Source organism: Glandiceps talaboti, chromosome 8 (genome assembly GCF_964340395.1).
Source record: "Glandiceps talaboti chromosome 8, keGlaTala1.1, whole genome shotgun sequence".
NCBI lineage: Eukaryota > Metazoa > Hemichordata > Enteropneusta > Spengelidae > Glandiceps > Glandiceps talaboti.
Window position 1 is genome coordinate 12,522,330 of NC_135556.1, and position 13,801 is coordinate 12,536,130.

At 35.6% G+C, this 13,801-nt stretch overlaps 1 protein-coding gene across 1 annotated transcript in view; it reads right to left on the bottom strand.

The window, feature by feature from the left end:
* The window catches only part of LOC144439205 (gamma-aminobutyric acid type B receptor subunit 1-like), a 33,310-nt gene that overhangs the window by 15,740 nt on the left and 3,769 nt on the right, over window positions 1-13,801 (bottom strand). Inside the window, exon 2 of the mRNA XM_078128476.1 lies at window positions 302-439. Within this exon, the coding sequence (XP_077984602.1) occupies window positions 302-439 (138 nt within the window). The remainder of the gene's footprint in view (window positions 1-301; window positions 440-13,801) is intronic.

Here is a 13,801-nt window from a genome sequence, read left to right on the forward strand (position 1 = left end):
CTTCTACTCTAACATCAAGGTAAATGACCAAGTGATTTAGCTAAGCAATAAATACAAAAGCCTCCTTATAATCTCGAATGAATTCTACTTAATACATTTTATTTCAAAAGATTAATTTTAATAACGTTGTAAAAGGGTATACATAAATCCTTCTCATTATTTTCTCTGAGCTAAATTACCACTAGAGTTATCATTTATTTCGCCTATTTCCCTCATTTTCTACATATCCCCCTACACTCTACAATATGTTTTATGGTATTCTGCTGTATATAAGGTACGTAACCTAAAGTTTACTCCCTACCATGACTAAGTTCCAATACGGTACGATCTGTGCAATATGTTTGGATACTTCAGAGCATGCCGCGCCAAGCAGCATCACCATAACTGGTTTCCTATACAGTTGATCAAAAAGTACGTCGGCACCAACTCCAGGGTCGCACTATAATAGAAAAATTAAAATAGAATAAATATACGGAGTTTCAGTATGTCATTCACACTTGGAGATTGTTTATGATAAAACATCACACGGTTTGTTACAAAGAAACGGAAATTGTATTCACGCACAAAGAAATACTCATTTATGTTTGTGACAACGTAATAATGAAACAAGTGTGGAGTTTCATTTAATTTGTCATGATCACTTTAACAACAATTTCATTGTAACACCTTATTTCAATTAAGGTAGCTGTATGAAAATGTACTGTGCTGTAGTATACTAATCTTCCCTTTATGGAATGTATATGTTTTACTGTATACTTTATAAAGCTCCTTTCCAATCGTCAAAGATAAGGACATATCACGATCGTATTGCAATATTCCTAGGATATCTAGTTTGACGTCTTTCATAAGAGGATCACGTCAACATTACATTTTTCATACGAATGACGCTTGAAATCACATTTGACATTAAAAAACATATCTGATTTATTCAGATTGGTATGTATGTATGTATGTATGTATGTATGTATGTATGTATGTATGTATGTATGTATGTATGTATGTATGTGTGTGTGTATGTATGTATGTATGTATGTATGTATGTATGTATGTATGTATCTGTCTATCTATCTATCTATCTATCTATCTATCTATCTATCTATCTATCTATCTATCTATCTATCTATCTATCTACTATGTATGTATGTATGTATGTATGTATGTATGTATGTATGTATGTATGCGTGTGTGTTGTCCTTTCAAATTACTCTCTATGAAATTAACTAAGTCTGTTTCACTTATTCACCAATATCAATATTCATAAACACCCGAATGAAGAATTAATATCTCCACAAAAAAGCGAGAAGAGTTCGAAAAATGATGCTTTCTTAAACGGTTGCAGAGTTCATGGTTATGAGCAAACTTACCGTAACATGTGCCACAGTAACAACAATGCATGATGGATTTATGAGAAAGTTTAGTCTTATTTTTTTTTAAAGGGTACTTAATATACAACTGCAAATTTTTAAGAAATAGAAATTTCAATATAAAGGTCAAGGTTAGGTTGAATATATAATAACAACAGTATATTGTTCCTGATGTCCCTGTATGATTGTATTCCTGACATAGCGCAAATGGATTTTAGATGGAATAAGGCTGTTATTTAATTGAAAAAATAATCTGAATAGCTTCAACGTTCAAAATCTAGTCTGGAGTTAAACACTGACAGAATCGATTTTTCAAATTTCTTAAACTGAAAGATTATAGTTCGCAGCAGGTGGTTCAAATCAACAATCGAAAATGCTATTACATAGGTTTAAGGAAACACAATATGTTATAACGCATCAATTTGTTTAAAGATTCCTAAGAGATGACAGCCCGAGGTCATTTTCTGATAAGACATGCCAATTATTCATCTCATCGGGAGAATAAAGCAAATAGAATTACTTAATCTCCCAATATATTAACAACTATAATTCATCGAGGCAAGGAAATTAAAGTATTTTTCTTTTCAACCCCTGACAGACACGATGCATGATGTTTGTTCTTAAGATTGAATGCTCAGTGATACATAAAGGGCGATTACACCCGATTTCCAAAAATAATCATAATGAGGTTATATAATATCTGTCCCTCTCCTTAATAATGTTTTGAATTAATATCTGAGCTCATGATATCTGAGTAAGACAACTTTTTACTATGTTCGGACCAAACTATTGAACACGGCGGATTGATTGCTTCAACTGATAATTATTGAAAAAATGACCGAATTACAGGAAAGGTCCTTAAGTGGTAGAAAGCGTGATACGATATAAAACTAATAACAGCATAAACTAGAATGTACAATTGGAGGTAATCTCATAGAAGTACTCTTTCAACACATACCACCGCCATTATCATAACATCACCATCCTCATCACAACCACCAGCACCATTACAGCACCAGTACCACCACCACAGACAATAACAACAACAACGTAAACGACAACAATACTCTTTCTTCCAACTCTGTATTAATACATTCAAGCACTCACATCAAGATTTCGATATAGTATCTTGCTGATTTGTTAGTTTGTTTTTGTTGTGTGTGTGTGTGTGTGTGTGTGTGTTTGTTTGTTTGTTTGTATTGTTTGTTTGTTTGTCTATTTGTTTGCCTAATACACTATTTTTGTAAAAGTAAGTTCTAAAAGTGGTATGCGTAGGTAACACGAAGGTAGCATTAATATATCGTATACAGGGTAGTAATACATATTAGAGATCGTCGTTTATGAAGCCAGTTACAATAAAACAGAGTTGATGTAAAAACTGGCACACATGAGACTATTAGATGTCGCTTCTCCCATTGTCTCCTATCTAATAACTGGGTTTGCACACACACACACACACACACACACTATTGATCTGAATATATATGACGTAATGGTTAGTATGACGCAGTAGGCAGGTTAATGGACTGAGCACACTCTGTTCACTTAAAGGTAAATATGAGGATTATAAGGAATTAGGTGTTAAAACAGAACACAGAAAATTTTGACCCAGAACAAGTGAATGATCCTAGAGATCATCCTATGTAATCTTTATGGCTCCACTGATAACATAACAATAATGCGCGAACCCAAAATTGAATCCCCGCCCTTTAATATTTATCTGATGGTAGACACGTAAACTAGGCAGCAGTGATATTATTAAAATAAAACTAATATCAGGGAAAGTTTTGCCTTTTGATTGTGTTCTGTTCTGCTGTCTATTTTTATGATTGATATTTATTTATGATGTTGACGTACTTGTGGCCAGACATTCACATTTTCGCATCGTTGGATAAAACAGGCATTTACACAGCTAATTTTCGTCACCTAAAATGGAAGCTAATCACACCCAGGTCTCAAATGATATCATGTGCATATTCTTGAAAGTGAGTACACTGACTTGATATTCGTGTGTAAACAGTACAAACTATCAGTTTGGGTGCAAATAATATAATTGGATACTGATACGGTGTGATTAATAGATAATAATACATTTTGCTGCAAGTACACCATTAATCAGAGAGATAATAGAGGGACTCTGTCATGAACATTATAATGCAGATTTAGTAATGTAGATTAGGTTTAGCAACTTAGATCTCAAAACTGAACGGCTTATGTGTGTTGACACACTTTTACAAATCCCTAAACGAAAATAACTGCATCACGCTACTCTGAGACTGGCAACAGTGATGCGCTCTGTTCCATTCAACACCACCTGCTACCACTTCTGAAGGGTCTTCGTGACTCGTGGAAAAAAACCGCATCGTTCTGTGAAGTATTGTCCACACTTCTAGCATTGAACGAACACGTTTTCAATGAGCATACATGACACGCTCGACGTAGGCAAAGTGTTGGTACGGATAAGTAATTTCGATATTAATCTGTTTTGTGCATTAGTCTGATCCAGCTTATAATAGGATAATGGGTGTAGCTGACAGCAGCGTCGTTGAGTTTCGAGTCGATCGATTGATGACATTAAAATGGGAAGATGAGGAGGTGCATAAATTTAAGTGTCCGCTTGGTATGCATGCACAACTACGTTTGCAGCCCGATTACTATGTGGTTTGACGTCGGTAGAGGTGACAAGAGAAAGACATTTCTCTGTTAATGTGGCCGGGCAGCATAACACCCTAGTTCTTGAGTAAACATGTTTCTACTAAAGTGATAATCGAAACAGGTTCGTGTGGTCACAGCGATAGCTTTGCAAGATACCAAAATACGATAGCTAGGTTTATACCGTGAATTGCATGTGGCACAAGAACGGTTAAACAACGTGAACATTCAAAGATCCTAAAATGTCCACTGACCCCGTGTTTACTTTCTTGTCTTACAGATATATGCTTACTATAGTATATGGATAAGGCGTCAAAATAGTGTGATAAATCTTTCATTAAAAAGCGATAGTTTTTTGCAGTATTTTCTCGATATTCTCGGTTGCATTGACGACAATGTATGTGATTAACATATCTCGTTTGTTCATGGTGGATAATGTCTTCTATATTACCAAATAAGTACATAACACTTGTGTATAAGAGCGAATTCAAGATGCATACTTGTTTATATTAGTGACATATTCCACCTCGTGTTCCTGTCTGATTAGAAGACGAAAGCACCAAGACGAAAACACATAGATTATAATATACACCAGATTTCGATTACAGACACCGCGTGATTACACGTAAAATATATGTAATCATAGTAATCGATGTGTTTTACAGATAAGGGGAATCAGAGCCATCAGGAGGTCTGCAGAAATCTAGATGTGGCTTTACTTGAATTAATGGTCGGATAAATCAAAGAGATCTTTTATCTCACGTTGACGTAGAGTAAGAAGGGATATAATGCATACAGAAATTGTGTCATTTTTTCCCTATAAACACTGCCCTGGGTATTTAAATTACTCTATGATCGCAAACGTTAAAGTTTTATATTCGAGCCATGAATATAGTCTGTGTGTACATATCAGTCACTATTGATCAGTTCAAAGAAATAATGTGGATAATAACACTACATTTCGACAATGTTTATTACAGTAACTGATGACTACACAAATGGGGGTAATTTACACCTGACTTTAGCTATAACTATAAACTATGTGAAATTGCTATAATCAAATTAGTTGTTTATTAGTACCACGAGAGTAACAAAGTGGTCTTAGGACAACCATACATCAACAGTCTAGACAGATCTAGGTATTAAAAGTGAAACTTAAAGTGTTTTCTTTGAATTGCTAACTAAATTAAAACAGCTGCTCCATTTAAAACCTGTTCGTTTGATACCCAAAGGACAAGGGAGTGTGTTCTAACAAAAGTATATCTGAGCTCACTCAATATATTGGACCACTGCTAGGGCCCTCGACTTCTACCACTTATGAATACGGAAAAAGGCGATGAAAATACTATCATCGGAACTGACCCAATATATGCAAATGAGCAAATAAAAATGTAGAAATCAATTTCAATCAGCTTTTAAGATTTCTTGTATCTTGTTATTGTTAGTATGTTTGTGGAATACAGTAAAGCCGTAAGATTATTATTTTAGGAATTTAAATTTTTATAACCTATAATCAACATTTACAGTAGTCTTTCTGATGGAAACGACATCTGAAGTACCGTCACGCTATCGGCGGCTTTGTTTTCCCGCCTTTAGAGAACCGTCGGTTATTTTGTCCAGCGCGGTTCGTCGTCTGACGACAGAAACCATTTAAATATTTGACATTGACAAATAAGGGCGAAAAAACTTTCCAACCTACATCAAATACAATTCTGAAAGCATCGCAGTGTAAACAGAAATGAAAAAAATGTTTGCTTTGGCTAGCAGTCGATTTCATTCTTATTAACTTTCTGTCAACGCTATGAATAATATAGCACCAACCAATAATTTGTTAAAGCGCGGTAAAAAGAAAATCGTCGTTCGCTGATATGGCAATAATGGCATGGCCACAAAACTATCGAAATCTTCCGATACAAACTAGCCTAGAGATAATCAAATCAGTTGGCACAGCGGTACGTTTTGCTACACTTTCAATGCAAAAAACAAATTAATAGCCTCCGTAGGAGGTTGGGTGGTTGACCAGACACATGACGACATTTGGCAAGTCGACCGTCAAGCTTCCTATGGAGACGAACAACGATAGTGGTATTGGAAACAAAATGGAACAAGTTTCAGTTATGAAGAGTAGCTTCTTTTTAAGTTTGGTTTTACCGAAATGTTCACAGCAAACTAAGCAACCGAGGTAAACGTTAAACACAAATATGAATCAACAGAAATTATCTCCAAACTTGGGACTTTTCCTGATCCGTTTGAGGTGATAACAGCTATTTGAGAGTTACCATCTTGTTTTCAAGCAAATTAACAACCTTTTTTCATGGTGTTAACGAATTATTCGGCGGCCATATTGGATTCTAAAATATTTGGTGGCCATGTTGGATTCTAAATTATTCGGTGGCCATACTTGGTTTTAAAATGGCTTTATTTTGATAACATTTTGACTTCTATTTCAAAATTTTGTGCGACGACCCCCAGATTCGTTTTCTCGATTTCAACTGAGAATGGGTTTGGGTAACAAAGTTATACTAGAATTTGTTATAAATGAGAAAAGAAAAGTGACACGTGTAGGAATTGTCCCCTAAACGCTAGTCAGAGTGCTCTAACCAGCTGAGCTAACGTGCCAACTGGTAAATAACGTGAATTTATCCTGATGTGTACCTTCTTTCCTCGAGGCAGAGGTGAGAAACCAACTCTTGTTATAAACCTTTAACCTAAGGATCTAAATAGATTCACAGGTCTCCCTGCCTATATGGGTGGCCAACTTAGGAATCGGTTATTAAAGCAATGCTAGGCTTTTTGAAAGTGTTTTGGTTACTTTGCTGTAAATGAAAGAAACTCACCAAAGTAATACCAAAAGTTTAAACATTTGGGTTCCCAAGGTGCATATTACCTCAAGTCGGATTTTCGTAAGTTCAGAAATGACGTGTATACATGCTATATGTTAGAATAAAATATAGGTTCCTTTTACATCAGGTTTGACTTTAGTATAACTGGTTGGCAAAAACGGAATCAATATTTCGAGCATCATTCGCGTATTAGTAAATGGAGTGAAGTGAAAATCTCGAAATTTCTAACAAAGATACTTTTTCTTTTGGGCAATAATTACTTCGGGACTTACACAGGCTACTGTATGTATTCAAAGAGTGTAGTGTAATCAAATGACACTATATAATTTGGTAAAAAAAAAGGTCACAGGTTTACCAAGATACACCTAAAGACGATGAGGGAGACTAGCAGTAATATGGTTGATATATTATCCAATTCAATGACTGTAGACACAAAGGAAATAACACATGAAAAAGGTGACAAAATAGCGAGGCAATATGTTTGGACGAGTGGTCCTATATAATTATATCCCGAGGCATTCTATAGTTCAGTCTCAAAACGTGGGCTTTTAATATTCCTAGTGATAAGGCCGCCAGCAAACAAATATTTCTCTATTAAACTAATGTAGTTCTGTACAACTCTTTCTCTCCGCTACACACTGAAGTACCGGCACGTGTTGTATGGAACACATTCTGTTACATAAACAGAGTAACCATTCGTTCGTCTTATCTGTCTGGCGGCAATTTTGGAACTCCATTATGTTTACGATGAAGGAGAATTTTGACTAGTGAATAGTCCTGCAATGTATTGCCGCCTTGTTATCCTTACCAACACATCTGCTGACAACAGACCGTGGACAAACGGAACCTGTTACAAACAGAAAGTAAACAACTGATATGGATTATTAACACTTGGCTCAGCATGTCGGCAGAGCATCGACTTGTATTGCATTCCATCATTTGATAAGAACAGTTTTTCGCCCACATTACACAATAGATTACATTAATTGACAACAAAGTTCCAGTTCCCATGGTATTTCATGTAAACGTAAAGAGACCATAAAACTGTTCTCATCATACCATGGTCTGTAATACAGGTCTCTGCTGTTCACACAATGCTGAACCAAGTGTTATTAATCCAATTCAGTTGTTTACTTTCCCTATTTGTCACATGCTCCGTTCGTCCACGGTCTGATGTCAGCAGTTGTATATGTACCGTGTAGTTTAATACACAATGAAATATTTCAAGTTTTTTAAAATAATGCTTTAATAAACATTTTCCACTATATATAGAAACCTAACATCGCATGGCACTGAAAAGATAGTTATACATTTGTGTTTTCCACAGTTGGAAAAAGACAATAAATCCTAGTCATGATAACACATCTCCACTGTTATATCTGATGATGATAAAATCTATAACAGGCAGAATGCATTCATTATTGAAAATGGATAGTACCAAAAAGGCGAAAATACTGTGCAAATACAATTTGAAACTCTATAATGGTCACATACTACGAACTCTTCTGAGAAATATTCTCTGCTAATTAGGCACTGTGCAATCACCATTAACTAGAGTACTGTAAACTGAATAGATAAGGCATATAATCATTCCAATCTGCTCTCTGAAGAAATTACTTCCATTGATTTTTTTGCTCTAATCCTCACAACTGAAATAGAGAATGTTTCTACAAAGAGCATATCTTTGTGGTAATAAACATACAAAGTACCACTTTATCCTGATGTTGGCATAACCTACACCGTCCTATTGGCAAACACGAATACATGGATTTGGCTCTTAAAGTCAACGCAAAGTCACTGTCAATATTGGCGATGTGATGTGTGTATGGCATGTTGGCATTACGGTCATGGACATAGTCACATACTGAATATATGGTATTTGAACGACTATTAAGGCATGACATATTGAATGTACGATATTGTAATGACTGTACGCGGAAAGTACAATATTTGGACCATCATGGTTGTGTCACATGTGCTATATTTGAGCGAACATAGATACGTCACATATTGAATGGGTCCTTGCCAAGGGATATAAAGTGAGCAGTGTGGGAAAGCGCGGCGATATATAAAAACTAAACATTATTATTATTATTACGATATTTAAACTCGTTTAATAAGCATTAAGACGAATCCTGAACCTCGGACCACTCTATTTTGGTCTGAGCATTAACACAGTTTCATCACGGTATTGTACTTCACAAAGAAAATTGACGTTGGACTTTGTCGGAAAGCGAGTGTTGGAAATCGAGTGTTGTAAAATCACTTACGACTTGGCAGTGTTGATTTAATAATTCAAGGAATTTAGTGGTGTGCAAGAATGAACAATGTAATATGAGAAGGCGGTTAATGCATATCGTTACTCAAAAAAGACGTAGGGATTTCATTTAGAAAGGACTTGCGTACATAGATTATTTATAGATTATTTATAAAATCAACGGGAAATGTATCAATAGAACAGGTTAAGTACGAACAATACAAATACTAATTGTCACCGAGATATCGATTTCGTGCTGCGTTTTCTTCTGCTTCAATAACGCTGTTAAGACTATTGAGTAACATCACAATCATTCAATCTAGAAATTAAACTAATTTTAAAAATTCATACGCATTCAACGAGAATATATTTTTCTTATAATTGCTGTCGTGACTGAACATGTACTTCTTTCAATGAACAGAAAGAAAAAGCAAGGGAAAATGAACGGGATTTGAAAAAAAAATACCAGTCGGAAATATTCCTAACGAAACTATAAATAGGAAATTGAAAAATCGATCGTGTGGATTTTACTGTTAGTCTTGTAATTCTTACCTATGTTGCCCTAGTGTTTGTGAATTTATAAATTTATATTCAGGTGATGTAAATTGCTGTATACTGACTTTTAAACTGTGAATTTTACTTACGTCGACTGTGCGTACGTTTACACGCAGCATGGCGAAGGTCAAATGCAACTTTATCGAAGCCATCAAACATGATGAGATGAGCGTACACTCGTTGGAAAACGATTTGGTTTTATCGTCAAATGCAATCAAATGTAAAATCCAACAATGTTAGCCATGCTCTGCTTACACAGTGTACCAATTATGAGATCTACTTTATAAACACAGCTGCTAGTACGACTTTTTTCCCCATATAGTCTTCGGCCTTATACTAAATCGAGACTTCCTTTTAGCGCCTGAATGAATAAGATTGTATTGACAATGGATGTCACTACGCTTTTTGGAGTTAAGTGCGTGATGCCCTGTACTTTGTATATGGTCCACTGCCTAATAACTGTAAACACAGTTTGAAAATTACCTTGACAACTCTCCCTGGAAGCAAGTGTTACTACTTTTTCAGTCACTTTCTCGCTAGATTTAAGTTGATGATGATTTGATTTTTCTGTAGATATCTTGCAGAGGCACATATTTGTTGAAAAATAAATATTTCAATCTTGATACTATTTGATAAGGTATTCATACATAATGTGTTCATAATTAATAAATTTATGATGTTTGTGTTTTTCCATAATTGTGTAGAAGTTCAAGTGCTGAATGGATTTGCTGTTTAATTAATTATATCCACCCACTTTCATTAAGCATGTAGGTGACACCTGCTATGTGTTTGCATAATTGCATTACGTAGCAGATCTTAATAATCTTCCCGTCAAATATGACTAATTTCTGCCCCAGGTACATTTTCTCGGTTTTAACATTTTGCAGTTGAATTTTAAGTAAAAGTTAGACTTATAGATCCAAAAATTTGACTTGAATAACATTTGTTTTAAATCGAAATGATTAACGAGCTTTTTTGTCTGTCGGCAATGTGGAAAAACTGAAAAAAAGGATTACATATTTCGAAGAACTTTCGACTTCCTTCCTACATGATGTTTTTCGATGAAGGAAACGATTTTTTTTTCACTTGGACTCTAGAATCTCGAAATTATTCATCGAACGGTAGTAATTAGCCTAAATTGCTTAAACGATGCAGTAATGTGATGTACTTTATATAAATTATAAGGACTAAAATCTCTGCAGGGTGAATCACACTTTTGTTCAGTCCGCATCCGAAGCAAACACGATTCACCCTTTCTATTAACTAGTAAAGCTTAAAATGCAATGAAACATACGCTTTTCATTGCAGTGTCTCTGGAGAGGCGCACGCCATGCTGGTTGGCTATACATGTATGGATACAGTGAAGCATTTTTCTGTTTTCTGTTCTGTTGTAAATTCAGCTGAATACCTATGGGTATTATGAAAATTCCGCTTACAGTAGTAATAGTGTACTGCAGTTTGAAGCCTGATTATTGAAGCTACTTGCAAGGCTCCAAAATGTCAGTCAGCCAAAATGTACAATGTATCAAAGACAACTTATTCACTAAGATTTGCTCCATTAGCTATTAGTGATGAGCATTCTATTGTGATACGTAAGTAGCTTTTTGTAAAAAAAAATAATGATAAAATCTAAAATCAAGAGTAAATGTGGGGTCAAGGTTATTTTCTGCATGCCCCTAACACTATAAGACAATATTTAGCACGATTCTGAAATTTATCAACAGTGGCTGCGATATGTGTTGCATTGTGTGTTTTACGGATATCGGTTTAGTTAAAGTAATACATTAATAACCTAATAGAATCATCCATACAGTGTCACAATTATCATTTATCAAGGCCCCTATACTATCCACGAGAATACCCGATACCTTCCGTTGGTCGTGTGTGATAGTTCCGTGGTGGCAAATTCCCTAAACCAAACCTTAAATTGTATTCTAACATAATAACAGTTGGTTAAAACCCTTATTGTTATGCATGGGAGAGACGTTGCTTATTTTCGTCTTATCCATAAATACTTGCATTCCCTAATACCTATTCTCCCTTCCTTCTTGCAATGTGTACCAGGACTGTATGCAATAGAAGATTTAATGGGGAAAAAACCACAATTAGGAGAAAGTATATGTTAAATCATAGACCCCACACGTGTAGGATCTATGTTCAAATGCTATTATTTGAGTGAGATCTTGACATGTTTAGGCAAGGAGAACGGATTGCTTTATTTGCGTGAAAGGTCACAGGCCCAGAGAGAATATTAAAACATATTAAAGGGAAATACAGAGAAATGGTGAAAAACGTGTTTTCTAGATCTGCTCCTCAGGCAAGGAATAAATGCAATGCCGTTGTGATGTGTGCACCCGTTGCGATGTTAGGTTTGTCTTTGTAATGTACGCATTCCCAATTTTAAATCACGCTCCTCTTTTATATTACATCTACACCAGCAAAACAGCGACAACATATTGAGCTTACCCAAGTACTCTCTACAAACCAAATACCTGCATCACTGCGTACGTTGCAAAAACCCAATTTCGAGGGTATAAAGTGACCTGACAAACTAGATCAGACGGGGGTAATTGCTGTAGCCCTCATGCCGACTATGCTACCCCTAGGCCAGAACAAAACATCGTAATGGCTAGTCCCTGAAAATAAAAAATGCATAAAACAATGTCGGATTGTAATTTTTTCAACTTTACAGTTTACGTGACCCGAATAACTAACATTAGTCATATAACTGCTGTACCAGATTATGTTTTGCATCTCACTATAATTCCCCAGGAGAAGATCAGGGAAATGAAATGGAGATGGACAGGGCACTTAGCAAGACAACAGGTGGGCCAAGAGACTCGCCGAATGACAACCAAGGACTGGGAAAAGAAGACAAAAAAGGATATGGAGAGATGAAATAACCACAAACATGAATACGGCAACATGGAGTAGAATGGCAAGAGACAGACGAGAATGGAAATTGCTGTAAGACGAGGGCTTCCCCCAACGTTGGGTGAACATAGCCTCAACTAACTAACTAACTAACTAACTAACTAACTAACTAACTAACTAACTAACTAACTAAAAATTCCCAAAAGATCGACACGTTACATGGTAAAATCAATAAAAAACAATACTTTTTGCGGTTCCAGTGTGAAATTTATTATATTAAAAATGGCATGCATTCCGTCGGGTAGAAACATATTTAGCTAGTGCACATAGATACAATTGAGGTAGGTTTTATAATTAAACGGTCTTTTTAAGAGTACAACTTTGACAGCTTGTAATTCGTTGCTTCCCAGTAATTCATCTGGAGTATTTACCTCTACGTCACTTTGTTCCAGAGACTGTCACTTACTATTAAACATATTTAACCGCAAATAACCTATCATTGTCGTCACTGACAATCTGGTCGAATTAAAACATGTTCAGTTCGATGCTTTGAAATTTCCTCACTCGGATTTGACACATCTGTCCTTTGTGATATGAAAATCCACATCAAAGGCTAGCTATTACGTTGTTAGATGGATCTCGTCAATAGCTGCAGTGTATTATATACGCTATATCAATATTCGTCATTCAACACTGATTTATTTTCTGCATTCCATGTTGTACCTTTAGGTCTGTAAGTCCTCCTACGTCAGCTTTGAAAATCGTACTTTAGAGAACAATACGCATATACAAACGGAAAAAGTGTACACCACTTTATGACCTGGGGTTATTTCCTGTCAACATAGTGTATATACGATGTAAGAGAGTCGTGTACTGCTTTTCTCACTCCGAAGTTCAATTTGCGTCAGACTAGTTCTGAGTGTAAAATTGCAACACCTTGCAGCTGAAATCGGAAAATATTTTCCGGCGGGAAATGTCTTATTTTTTTGTCCGATTTCGGAACTTTGAGGAGAGAGAAGGCGACATATCAAAAAGACTCAATCGTTTTTTTTTCATAATACCTCCATCAATAGTCGACCTTGGCCCTTATGTTATATTCAGTTACATCAAGTACTATGTGTTCCATTACGTTCGATCAATATAACAACACAATAACTTAACCTGATCCCTATGTCCAAATCTAATTCACATCACTTTTCCAATTTACCAGACTTCAGCTTATCGTTGTCAAAGAAACGACACGCTGAAAATCCACA